Source organism: Chironomus tepperi, unplaced genomic scaffold (assembly GCF_022539635.2).
Source record: "Chironomus tepperi strain 1889 unplaced genomic scaffold, CSIRO-AGI_Ctep_v1 contig_58, whole genome shotgun sequence".
NCBI lineage: Eukaryota > Metazoa > Arthropoda > Insecta > Diptera > Chironomidae > Chironomus > Chironomus tepperi.
In genome coordinates this window covers 170,740-184,853 of record NW_027226180.1, presented here as the reverse complement: position 1 = coordinate 184,853, position 14,114 = coordinate 170,740, and the positions used below count along the sequence as shown (strand labels likewise).

Here is a 14,114-nt window from a genome sequence, read left to right as displayed (position 1 = left end):
TGTTGTGTGTTGGAAAGATTAATTTGCTGTGGGGAATTAAGGATGTTGGATGTGAATTGTGAAGTATTAGGGGGTAAGGGAGGTGTGGGTAGGATGAGAAGTGACTGAAGGATATGTGGGATACCAGGACTCTTTAAATATAGTCAACCTTGCTTGTTGCTATTAGGTTGGAAAGGGGCTTCTTTAGGTGGCACCTGAAGCCAGAGTCTTGCCAACTCAGACTTCAGGTATCTTTCAAAAAAAGATAATATGCATCACAATTGATCAATATACTCATCGAATTAAGCCTGTAAGCAACGTAAAGAGTTGATGTATCACAAAAAGTCCGGACTCTAGTGTGGACGGATTCCGAAACTCCTGTTAACTCTGGCTGAATCTGGCCACAGCATGCCAAGTACCTTAACCAGATGCAATACTGTCTCCGTCTCCAATATTCAATTCCATGCAGTCATCAACTGACTTTTAGAATTCAAACTCTTTTATTCTGCTACAATTTGTTTGAATTTTTATTAACCGTTACAGATAAGACTATAGCAAATAAAGACCGCGTGTCTGAAATCGCTGAAATTTGAAAAACGACAGTTTACATTACTGAACAGAAATATCTTGGTTTTTCTACTGTATAAATCAGATCAATCCCCTGCAAGAAGGGAAAGGTTAAAAATATCCTGTAAAATAATTTCAAAAAGTAAATTTATCAAAAATGTACTAACAAAATTTCTTAGTTTATTAAACATTTAGAAGTAGGTAATACAAGATTATTATTTGTTAATTATGTACAATACACTTTTAAAATTCATAAAAAATTTATGAACTCGATTCAAAATTCTCAAAATTTGCCCCAAAAATTGAGAATTATGAATGATTTTGAAATTAAAGACAGATGTAGCAAGAACATATTAAATTATTGAGGTTGGGGTACGGGATCATGATTTTTTTTGGATGTATAGAAACAACATTAATCCCCTAACCCCTCGTCCCCGTCTGAATAATCTCCAAAGATGTAGTAATTTTCCCAATTATTAATTTAGATATTTTATGAGACATTTAAGACAAATGATTTGATTGATTATTGACAAATATTTTTTGACATGAATTTAAATATTGCTACTTTTTCAATGGGAAATATGAAATGGACCCTAACAGGCAAAGAGCATATTCTCAGGATCAGTACAAGCTGTGAGTGTCGCATCCGATCATACTCAATTAGTATAATTTCAGTAAAGTAAATTCTTAAGAGCATGCTCTGAGTCTGTTAGGGTATTAAATTCTAATATTGAATTAAAAATTCATCAATTTTTTTTTCTGATTTTTCACACAATTCTTCATCTAAATATTTTATAAAAATTTGTAGCACCAAAATATGAATTGTTAATACTTTATTCATATTTTAATTCATTACTTTAATTTTTATTGAAATTTATTGTTTGTTTTACAATTTATGAATTGTTCTATTTTTATTTCAGAGGTCAAGATTTTAGTTAGCATAAAAATGGTACAAAAATGTTTCTATTTGATCCGAATAGCTCATATCGATTAATAGATCAAAAATCTGGACTCAGACCAAAATGACTCTGACTTGGTGTCGGATTCGGTTAAGATGCGTCAGCATTCTAGACTCGAATGAACAAAAATACGTTATAACTAGATGATGACAAATAATTATTCAGTTAATGACTGGTTCCAACGTATTTTGGTCCACTCTTGAAAGCTACCCTCTGCTTAGTGTTTGCACCATGTCAAAGTTCATCAGATAGGCATTATGTTGACCAGATACCAGAATCAAACCGCTAAGTTCCAAATTTTGAATCAATTAATCGACTTTTGCTATTTGATTGACATGTTTGACTAGTGAGAACTCTGAATGAGTCTAAAATCCCATCTATCACTTCTAAATTTTTCAAAAAATTCACTCCACTTCTAAAATTTGAACATTTAACATTCCAAAACTTTTCTCAATAAGGATACGTCCTTTATCTAATCTCTACTTAAGCTCAAAGTCCCTGTTGTATGGCAGTGTTGTCCAAACCTTTTTCGTGCTACGGCACTCTTTGGTTGTGGAAAATTCCTTGAGGTACACCATTTTATTATCAATAATTTAACAACACCTGAGCTTGTTCAAGGCTTAAGGGTTTTTAAGACCGAGACCAAGTCTCGCCAAAACTGAATCAGAGTCTTTCAGAGACTTGTAGAGACTGAGACTTCAAAGAATTCGGTCCCGATTACAACCCTGGTTCCTATTTCAGTCTCCATCTTGGTCCCGTTCTTAGTCTCAATACCGAAAGTCCGTCAAAACCGAGATTTCGGGAAAGCCTTAATTTTACGGCACATAGCTTGAACAACACTGCCGCATGAAAGAGTCAAGTCAACTCCAAGCTCTGCTTCCTGTCTTCCATTCCCAACTGACCTTATTAATCCATTTGTTGTTTTTCTATAAAAATTACAGCACCGAACGTTTGAACATCAAATGTGGGTTTACTTTTTTGTTGAACATCAATTTAGCAACAAATTCAATTCATTTCAAGTTCATTGCTAATATCCATAAGCTCGTTTGATTCAATTTCATCAATTAATCCTTTAAGGTCATCACAATTAATTTTTATAAATTGTTTTCAGTTACACAACATAATCACTTTTTCACCATTTGCCTTCCTCAAATTTGAGCATTGCGATCCATTAATTGTATTTAATGGAATTGAATTTGATGGATGACGATAGACATTCTTATAACGATTTGCGTGCTTCCTAAATGCTCCAAATTTTGATATCAACATGAGTGCATCGCGACGCCATTGTGATGTCAAGATCGCATAAAGGTATGGATTAGCACACGAATTGAGTGGGTAGAAGAATACTATTAGGAATTTTGACTGTGTTACGGTTATTAAGCTGTGTCCGGCGAGTGCAAATATTACAAAAAATGTTATTGGTGCGAGACATGCAAAGTTTGTGAAGACCTGGAATTGGATATGTGGAATTATAGATTTTTTGGAATATTTTGCAAGGTTTTTTGGGTTAATTTTTGGTCTATTTTATGATTTTATGCCTTCCTAAGATCCTATGCCATATCCAACACCACTCCACCTTCTGACTCCCTATGTCATGTCCATCCCCACCCCATCCTCTTCCACTATGCAATATCCAACCCCGCTTCACACTCATCTTACCCCCTATGCCATATCCAACCCTGCTTGACACTCTTCTTACCCCCTGTGCCATGCTATGTCAAACCCCACCTCATCCTCTTCCACTATGCCATATCCAACCCTGCTCCACACTCTTCTTACCCCCCATATCATGCCATGCCAATCCCCAACCCATTTTCTTCCCCTATGCCACATTCAACCCTACTCCACAATCTTCTTATCCCCTATGCCATATCCAACCCTGCTTGACACTCTTCTTACCCCCTATGCCATGCCATGTCCATCCCCACCCCATTCTCTTCCTCTACGTAATACCCAACCCCATTCAAACCCAATCCAACCCTTCTTCTCCCCTATGCCATGCCATGACCATCCCCACCTCATTCTCTTCCACTATGCCATATCCAACCCCACTCCATACTCTTCTTACCCTCTATGCCATGCCATGTCCATCCCCACCCCATCCTCATCCACTATTCCATATCCAACCCCACTCCACACTCTCCTTACCCCCTATGCCATGCCATGCCATGTCCATCCCAACCTCACCCACTCTTCTCCCAAAATCCCCTCATTCTCCCTCATCGACATTTTGCTCTAAATCATTACTTAATATCTCACATACTTTACACAAACTCACCAACAATGCCATCTTCTTAGCCACAACCATGTCACGATTTGATGCGTGTGGCTTCGTAAAGTCCTGATTACCCAAATTTAGATAGATTTGTACATAACAGATGACAACAATGATAAATCCTAATCCATTAAGTCCTAATACCGTGATTATGTATATTGTGTCTGGATAGTCCTTAACTTCCATTGGTAAACAAATGCTGTCAATAAAAATATGGAAGTAATTATTAATAGACATCGACGTCAAAATCCCACATGGGAATATGCTTACCTAGTCGATGAATAATTACTCATTCCAAACAAAGGCAACATTGCCATAATTATCGAGTATATCCATCCACAAATCATAATATAAATTGCTGTACGTCTCTTTAATCGACGATTAAGAAAAACTGCCTTGTTTATGGCAAACCATCGTTCAATTGTGATGATTGTTAGAGCAAATATTGACAGATGTGCGGCAAATACTGTGAGAAAGCCAGCTGTCTTACAGCCCATGCCTAGTGGGGGAAGTAAAAAGGTAATTATTCATAATTTGTGGAGTGTTTTGGGGTTGGCCGATTGTTACGTGACGAGGGGAAATTTGATTTTTAGTTTCAAGCCTCCCAAGGTATCCTAAGAGCGGATCCTGCTCATTATGACACATTTCAACACCCGAGTCCCACCATTCAACGGAGTAGCACCTGACCCGACCACCCAACGGAGCAACACCTGACCCGACCACCTTACGGAGCAACACCTGACCCAACCACCCAGCTGAGTATCACCTGACCCGACAACCCAACGGAGCAACACCTGACCCGACGACCTTACGGAGCAACACCTGACCCGACCACCCAACGGAGCAACACCCGACCCAACCACCCAACGGAGCAACACCTGACCCGACCACCCAACGGAGCAATACCTGACCCGACCACCCAACTGAGCAACACCTGACCCGACCACTCATCTGAGCAACATCTCAACACCCACCCTGCATCTCCCTTTCAATAGTGTTACGTAACAAGCGGTCAACCCCCTCTCTTTCGGCAAATTCCCCAAAACCCCACTCACCATACTGCCAGTCAAATGCATAGTTAAAGTATTCATCTTTGGAATGTAAATCAATCAGTGCAATGAGAAACAAATAAATTCCCATACATAAATCAGCAAATGCTAAATTACAAACAAGTAATTTTGGAACTGTAAATTCACTTTGATTTGAGAGTAGAACAATCAGCACAGCTACGTTTCCCACAACGGACAGTGCTATTACTGGAAGTATATGGAAGTAAATTATGAGAAATTTAGTTAAGGAGTTGAGCAAGAGATTACCTATCCAGACAGACACCCTGAGCCATATCGTGTCAAATACATCCTCACATGGATTTAATGCATCTGGTTTTGGGAAGCATGACACAACCTTATTTGTACTGAAAAAGATTAAGGATTAATTGGATTAGTTTAAGATTGGCATGGAGGGGAAGTTTGACAAGGGGGAACGGTAAGGTTGGCAAGGGGTAAGGAAATGGTTGGCAAAGGGGGTATAAGGTTTGGCAAGGGGAAAATTTGGCAAGGGGAAAAGTTGGCAAGGGGAAAAGTTGGCAAGGGGAAAAGTTGGCAAGGGGAAAAATTTGCAAGGGGAAAAGTTGGCATGGGGTAAAGTTTGCAAGGGGTAAAGTTGGCATGGGGAAAAGTTGGCAAGGGGAAAAATTTGCAAGGGGAAAAGTTGGCAAGGGGAAAAGTTAGCAAGGGGTAAATTTGCAAGGGGTAAAGTTGGCAAGGGGTAAAGTTGGCATGGGGAAAAGTTGGCAAGGGGAAAAATTTGCAAGGGGAAAAGTTGGCATGGGGTAAAGTTGGCAAGGGGGAAAGTTGGCAAGGGGTAAAGTTGGCATGGGGAAAAGTTGGCATGGGGAAAAGTTGGCATGGGGAAAAGTTGGCATGGGGAAAAATTTACAAGGGGAAAAGTTGGCATGGGGTAAAATTGACAAGGGGTAACAGTCAATAACATGTAAAATACTTACGCAAAATTAAATTTTCCACACATTGCCTCAAAATTATCATGCGGATCAACGGGTCCATTCATAAATGTCCCCAACCTATCAATATCATTGTCAATGCCAATTTCTGTTGTATCATATAAATCCATCAGACCCAATGCCTCTGTCATTCTTCCACTCTCGTTTAACTTTATTGCTCTGACATTTCTAATCGAATAATTCAATACACTTGAACTCTCATTCATCTTCATTTTTGATTCACAGTCATGCTTTGAAAGCTTTATCAATTGTAAATGTTCATTATAACGACGCGGGTCGTGACGTGATGGAAACTTGAATGCACAGCAATGGAATGGATGTGTTAAGTATGCTTTTTCCAAATTCTGGAGGGAAAATTGATGATTTTTAGTGATTTATTGTTATTTATTTGGGGATTGATGCTGTTGGGGGTGTGTCCTGGATAGTAGGCATAGTCAGAGGGGGTGGGGTTCAAGAGCCGAACCCTCCTGACTCCTCTGGCTACCCCACTGATCTGAATTTCAGTCTAGACTGGCTAAAGCAACCGAAACCCCACATCAGCTGCACATCAGCTGCAAATCAGCTGCACATTAGCTGCACACCAGCTGCACATCAACTCCACCCCTGGCTACTCACAAGCTACATCCAATATACCCACCTTAAAATTGTAAACAGATGGAATTTCCTTGAGTGACGGTGTGTTCTGGATGCGTAAAATTTCCAGCTTTTCGAGGCCCTTTGTTGACAATGATTCGATTGATGAGCTTGACAAGTCTCTGGAGATGAAAAAAACAATTTAATATGAAATTAAATAAAAGACATCAAAAGGTTGTTGTTACGGTAACATAAGGAGATTTGTAGAATATATAACAATATAAGCAGATTATCATGACACTTGTGAAGTGCTTTTGATATTAAATGTGCGAAACGGGAATAAGTTGGTGTGATATTAATATTGGGGGTATGCTTTCTCGCTATCGGGATCGGGATCGGGATTTCCCGGGATATCCCGATCCCGAAAAATCCCGGGATCCCGAAAATTTCAATCCCGGGATCCCGAAAATTTCAATCCCGATCCCGAAAATTTATCGGGACCGGGATTTCGGGAAGCATAATTGGGGTTGTTGGAGTCTCGGTTTTGATGTGTTTTTGAGATTGAGACTGGAATCAAAGATCGGAATTGAGACAGAGACTGAAATTGAGATCAAAAATCCCGAAGACAATGACTGAAGACGACCGAAGATGACCGAATATGACCGAAAATGATCGAAGATGACCGAAAAGGACCGAAGGTGAACGAAAAAGACCGAATATGATCGAAAACGACCGAGAATCTGATGACTCTTTATACTCAATAATTAAGCAATACAGAAGTAAGAATTAAACAACTTTGGCAAAATAATCCTACTTCAAAAAGCCAACCACAATTCATATCCGATTGGATCATAACAAACTACTTACAATTCACGTATTGTCATAATTCCATCAAATGCCAGCTCATTAAGTGTACATAAATTTTTGTTTCCTTTTAAGCTCCTGTGGATTATTAAAAAATTCAGAAATTTAAAGAATATATTGTGACTGCTTCCATTCTGAACAGCACAAGTCGGGTAATTGATTCAATATCTGGTATTAAGGTGGTTTGACTCTGACATGGTGCAGGCAACAGGCCGGGATAACTCTAGAACGATGTCGGATTGAAACCGACACAAAGTCAGAGTCACTCCACCCTGGGATCGGATTATGAATGGATTAACCGCTTAGCTTGCTATTCAGTTACAACAAAAGACCAAGCAATTAGTCATTAAAATGAATTTTTTGATCAATTAATCATAAACAGAAGAATTGCTCACAATTTTCCAATTTCAGATCCATTAAAAGCTCGTCTCTGAATTGTTGAAATCACATTGTTGTCTAGAATTCTGAAATATAGAACGAAATTTGAATTAACTTAATGATTAGCTGAATTGTATGCTGAATTATTAATAAGAGGAGTTAGAGGGAGGGTCAGACCACTTCCCAACCCTGATTGCACCCCTCCTCAGTTGATGGGAGTAATTGAGGAAGTTTTGGACATTTTATTATAAAAATTAACGAAAAAAGTATCAAAAAGTCAATTTCCCACATCAACGTTACGTAACTTATGAACAGTCCCCAAGCAAAAAATTCCAAAAATACTTTAAAATGCCTCAAAATGTTTCAAGGCTTTACATTCAATACTTACAACTGCTCCGTTTTGATTTGAAAAGAGTTTTCAGGAATTTCTGTTATTAAGTTTCCTTCAAAATCTCTAAAATGTGGTTAAAAGGAACAAAAAAAAAAGAATTTTTCATCAATTAGGCATGTCAGCAATAAAATTTATTTTACAAGAAATTTAATTTAAGTCTCAAAATTTTGGTGTAAGAATGTTCAAATGACAACAAGAAGTAAAAGCTGCACAAAATGTTTAATAAAATTGTGAAAAATAAATGAAAAATTATGTATCATTTTTCGTGATTGCAGGGGTGGGCAACCTGTTTGCTATGGCACATTAATGACTAAAGTCACTAATGACAGTTGGTTCTGTCCATACTCTAACAATATGCGGATTTGATCGAAGCTCACAAACCAAGATGTGGACCGCAGAACACAGGTTGCCCACCACTGCATCCTAAAGGTTAAAATCGAGGTCACACCTTCCCACAATCTTCTTTTTTTAGGAAAGAATTCTTCAATTTTGTTACGATTTTTTTTCGGTGAAATAAGAAATGCTTCAATATCAAGTAAGAGTGACCACAAGATGCTAAAATAAATTTCTTATTTTACAGCATCTGATACTTAATATTTTGGAAATAATATCAGTTACATTTAGACACATTTAGAGGATTCTTAGTACTTCTTGACAGCAAATATAATATTCAAATTTCTTTATTGATATTTTAGATTGCGATTTTTATGAATTTACGCATTATCAATAGAAATATAAAGTCACAAAATTTGAGATCAAAATTTGTTATGACTGGATAGATTGTCATAAATTAAGGGTGATTGTGGAAGCAATAGTCTGACTTAGAAGGTGATCAAATGTCAAGTGTGTAGATTCTCGTGATATCCATTGATACCAAATTTTGTACAAAGAAAGCTACAAAAGGGAAAAAGGATCAGACTAACAATCCCGTCTCAACGTTACAAGAATTAGGGGGGAGATTTGGTGCAGGTTGAGAATCTAGGCGGTATCGGCGGTATTTTTGTGGATACTGTGGTATTACCACGGAGTTTCTCAGCCTGGGATTTGGTATTTCTATTACAAATTAACCTGAAAAATTGATGATTTTTATTCCTAAATGTGGAGTTGATTACAAACAGGGTGATGAGACCTTGTATACGCCCTTGATCTTTACTGTTCTTATGCATCTGAAGGCCATTTGAACTTTATCAGTAGTCTATCAGTACAAACTAGCAGTGCCTTTTTGTTAGAGTGATTTATTGAATTTACTAGGTTCAGATTGATCAGAATTGGTATGACTCTGGGTGTCAAACTCCACTGGACTCTAAAATGTAGTCTCTCAAGTTCTGATCTTGAGCAGGGTTCGAATAAATCAGGATACAAGTACAAATATGTGACAAAATTGGCAAAATTGACAAAATTTATTTCAAAAATGATAAATTTTCCACCCTAAAAGTCACAAAAGATGCTCTCGAGAGCTTGCTTGTCCTAAATATATTACAAGAACAAGCTCCATAGTGTTGTTCATAGCTTACTATGCTGTTGAGATCACTGTCTTAGTCAACTAGCGTGTAGGAAGTACAGTAGGAGGTCAAAGTCTGAAAATGCTATTTTTACCATCACGTAAATTCCGAACATTCCTAATCTCAATTGAAAAAATGCTACAAAAATAAGCAAATCATAAAATAAATCACCAAAAAAAAAATCAAATAAACTTGATCAATAAGGAAGAATCAAGCATAAAAGTCTAAAAATCTTATGTATGAATAAATAAACAAATCAAAAAAATTGATCTCAATAACAGATTTACAATCGACATTCAATCAAGTCATGACTTACAATTGAAGTAAAATGTCAGTCTTGGACAAAAATTTTAGATCAGGAATTTCTATTAATCCGGAATAAATAATTCGTCTGTAAATAAATGTGGAAAATTCAATGATTTTTGTGAAAAAATGAGAAAAATTTTGATTAATTTTTTGAGAATATTTTGAGTGATTTATGGACTTACAGTGTCTTAAAGCTTTTTGATGTATGATAAAATACTTCGGCTGGGAGGTATTGAAGTTTCGGTGAATGTGAAATGTAGCTGGAAAATTGGAAAATGTGTGAAAATGTGAGGAAAATTGTGGAAAATTGTGGAAAATTCAAGGCATGAAATTACTCACATTGTTCGCAATTTTACGAAGTCTCTGAACACGTATGGCTCGACGTAGCAGAATTCCTTTAAATTTATCAAAAATCTGTGGATGAAAATTGGAAAATTTACAAAATTTGACCCAAAATTTACCCAAAATTGACTCAAAATTGACCTCAAAATTGACCTCAAAATTGACCTCAAATTTGACCTCAAATTTGACCTCAAAATTGACCTCAAAATTGACCTCAAAATTGACCTCAAAATTGACCTCAAAATTGACCTCAAAATTGACCTCAAAATTGACCTCAAAATTGACCTCAAAATTGACCTCAAAATTGACCTCAAAATTGACAAAATTGACAAAATTGACAAAATTGACAAAATTGACAAAATTGACAAAATTGACAAAATTGACAAAATTGACAAAATTGACAAAATTGACAAAATTGACAAAATTGACAAAATTGACAAAATTGACAAAATTGACAAAATTGACAAAACTGACAAAATTGACAAAATTGACAAAAATTGACAAAATTGACAAAATTGACAAAATTGACAAAATTGACAAAATTGACAAAATTGACAAAATTGACAAAATTGACAAAATTGACAAAATTGACAAAATTGACAAAATTGACAAAACTGACAAAATTGACAAAATTGACAAAAATTGACAAAATTGACAAAATTGACAAAATTGACAAAATTGACAAAATTGACAAAATTGACAAAATTGACAAAATTGACAAAATTGACAAAATTGACAAAATTGACAAAATTGACAAAATTGACAAAATTGACAAAATTGACAAAATTGACAAAATTGACAAAATTGACAAAATTGACAAAATTGACAAAATTGACAAAATTGACAAAATTGACAAAATTGACAAAACTGACAAAATTGACAAAATTGACAAAAATTGACAAAATTGACAAAATTGACAAAATTGACAAAATTGACAAAATTGACAAAATTGACAAAATTGACAAAATTGACAAAATTGACAAAATTGACAAAATTGACAAAATTGACAAAATTGACAAAATTGACAAAATTGACAAAATTGACAAAATTGACAAAATTGACAAAATTGACAAAATTGACCTCAAAATTGACTTAAAATTGACCTTAAAATTGACCTCAAAATTGACCTCAAAATTGACCTCGAAATTGACCCAAAATTGACAAAATTGACCCAAAATTGACAAAACTGACAAATTCCCCCCAAAATAGACTTACAAATCCTTTAAATTCTTCGAATATTTCCCAACTCCATACTCTCTTAAAGCTTTAATTTTCGCATTCGCTATCGACAGTCGTGTTACATTGTCTAAATTCTGTGGAATTTCTGTTAAATTTCTACCCTCACAATGGCAGTCAGTCTCATTCTGTGGAAGTAAAAAAAGACAACAAGATTATTAAATTTATTCATAAAAATAAGGCAAGGAATTAAGTTCTTAATCCTGTAATTAGACTTCATGCTAATTAAGTCGATATCGTATTTTGAGTCGTAATTAAGTACAGATGTATCAAAATCCCAAACGCGGATGTACTGACAATTTACAGCACGTTTTATGCTTTTCATTAGCTTCTGTAGCACATCTGATATTGAATTATTGATTAACCGTGATGATGATAGCAACAAGAACTTTATGCTTGATTTTTATATTCTACCTGAATAGTATTTTCATTATTTATACGACGCTTTAAGAGATAATGAAATGATTCTCGAGGGGGGTGTTCTGTAATTACGTGACTCGACACCTCCCCCTCCCTCTAAATTCTCAAGTCTCTACATCCGTAAAAGAAATCTCTAAGGATGAATTTGGAATATTTCCATTGTTTTAGGCCTGAGGAGTAATTAATTCTCATGATCCTCGCTCCTTCCTTTTCCCCTTGTTCCACTAACGACTACTCACAACTCAACAACTACACCCCACCTTCCCCCCTCCCCTATTCTTCTACAAAATGCTATTGAGTGAATGGCTTCTTAATGAAAAAATGTAATAAAATGCTAAAAAAAATTAAATTTTAATACTTAATTCCAGAACTGACAGAACTAATGTCAGAAAATTTGGTTCCAAGAAGGGTAGGGGAAGAGAGAAGGATATTGGATCGTTTGCTTTAAAATTATGGCTATCAATAGTCATATCTCAATTACTAACATTCAATTACCAAGAAAATACACAATTTTCCAATTCTTAGTGGGGTCCACGTCCACAAAGGTCCCTCTGCTTTCTTGAAATCCCGGAAAAATTTCCAAATAATTTTTAAAAATTGACACTTAAAATGTAAAAACTACCTGCAAACTGTAATTCTCAATCCGGATTCCGACTTTTGAAATTATCGGGATTCCGTAATTTTTTTCTGGATCGGGATCTCGATAGCAAAAAAGCATAATGGTCCCCCTAGCTACGCCCTCTGTTGTCAGAATTTTGAGAGTTCAGACTACATGGACACAAATCCTCCTTACTTACTGGAACCATGCTCCGACATGGAGCCTGGGTTAATTCAAAAGGCCACCCACCTAACGAAATAGAGTTCTATTTCTGCCCACATTACAAACCTTGAAAATCCTCAATTTTTCAATGATTTACACTTTAAACCTCATCATATTAAAAGTTCTACTGAACAACGAGCAAATAATTGGTAATGCAAATAAAATTGTTTGTATTCATAGCTAAAATAATAAACCTCTTATCTAGTATCAAGCTGTATAGAATGAGATCAATGGATGAACGCGGATAAGTATTATAGAAAAAAAAAATTGATTGCAAAAATTGCTATTAGCATTAAAAGTGGCTGCATTGCATCTGTCGTTATTGACTTTATTGCTTTTTCTGGGGTGATGTATTTAGGGGGAAATGGGGGTCTGGGGTTGAAATTTTTGCGTTATTTTGGAAGAAAATTGTTCAATTTTCATGTAAAAATCCCTCAAAATTCTGGAAATGCTCCTGAATTATTCCTAGATGCTCCTAGATCAAGGAAGGGTCAAATAGTCAATTTTATGGCATAACATAATAAATGAACAGCCCTAAACAATTTTACTACAATTATTGATTTCTTTACTGCTCATCAGGACACAAAATCATCAAAAAAGTGATAAAAAAAGTTCAACAATACAAAATTTATGACCATCAAGCTGTGAAAATTGATTATTAATGTAAGATTGAGGATAAAATTGGAAACGAAAGCAAAAAATATACAGTACGTGGAAGATATTTGATGTTCAACACGTGTGAAATGTTCTGAGGGGTTTAAAATCATGATACGGAACACTTGTTTGATCGAAAACAATTTGATTTGGATTTTTTATGTATAAAAATGGAAAAATTTAGGAATGTTCTTAAGGATGGAGCTTAAAATAAATGTCTGGTGAATTTTCTGGAATTTGGGGGAATTTTGAATGAATTTTTTGTTGCATAGAAATTGATGAATAGCATTATATTGGCTTAAATCTATACCTAGAATCAGACATTATAGTAAAAATCATAATAATGATGCAAAAAATTGTAAGTGCCAAAATTCACGATTTTTACCGCAATGCCTGACTCAAAGCTGACAGGACTCAATTTTGGGATTCGACTCCAACGAAGTCTAATTTCAATGTAATCTGAGCTCTACTTTAGTTAGACTTTGAAGTTAATTTGGAGTCTGGTGAAGACCGACTCCAGGACTCCAGGACCGACTCCAGGACTAGGTCAAATCTAGTCTGACTCTTAATAAATCCTAAATTCAGCGTAAATTCAGCAAAATTCGGCTGGAATCAATCTAATTAAATATTCTTTTGTCAGTCATTTTTCTGTCGACTTTTGGAAGTTTCGTTCAAGATTCAGTCAAAATATGACAATTTGAATGAATTTTAATCTAAAAATGTAAAATTTGGTTGAATTTTGACGAAAATTTGACCGGTTTTTTAATTGAATCTCTAAAGTTAGGCAGAAAAATGATAAAAATTTGTTTAAGTTTAAGGCATAGT

General features: G+C 35.6%; 1 protein-coding gene across 2 annotated transcripts in view; it reads right to left on the bottom strand.

Moving 5' to 3' along the window:
* Nucleotides 1-706: 706 nt before the first annotated feature.
* LOC139100039 (lutropin-choriogonadotropic hormone receptor-like) overlaps nt 707-14,114 on the bottom strand; it is a 28,585-nt gene continuing 15,177 nt past the window's right edge. The window contains exons 3-16 of one of the 2 annotated variants that reach the window (XM_070652620.1): nt 11,375-11,523; nt 10,157-10,231; nt 10,000-10,077; nt 9,828-9,902; nt 8,007-8,072; nt 7,636-7,704; nt 7,244-7,318; nt 6,441-6,558; nt 5,789-6,147; nt 5,100-5,197; nt 4,839-5,039; nt 4,054-4,282; nt 3,772-3,982; nt 707-2,957 (exon numbers count right to left, since the gene is read on the bottom strand). In XM_070652620.1, the coding sequence (XP_070508721.1) occupies nt 2,613-2,957; nt 3,772-3,982; nt 4,054-4,282; nt 4,839-5,039; nt 5,100-5,197; nt 5,789-6,147; nt 6,441-6,558; nt 7,244-7,318; nt 7,636-7,704; nt 8,007-8,072; nt 9,828-9,902; nt 10,000-10,077; nt 10,157-10,231; nt 11,375-11,523 (2,148 nt within the window). In that variant the 3' untranslated portion in view covers nt 707-2,612. The remainder of the gene's footprint in view (nt 2,958-3,771; nt 3,983-4,053; nt 4,283-4,838; nt 5,040-5,099; nt 5,198-5,788; nt 6,148-6,440; nt 6,559-7,243; nt 7,319-7,635; nt 7,705-8,006; nt 8,073-9,827; nt 9,903-9,999; nt 10,078-10,156; nt 10,232-11,374; nt 11,524-14,114) is intronic. The other variant, XM_070652621.1, reaches the window with a different exon arrangement.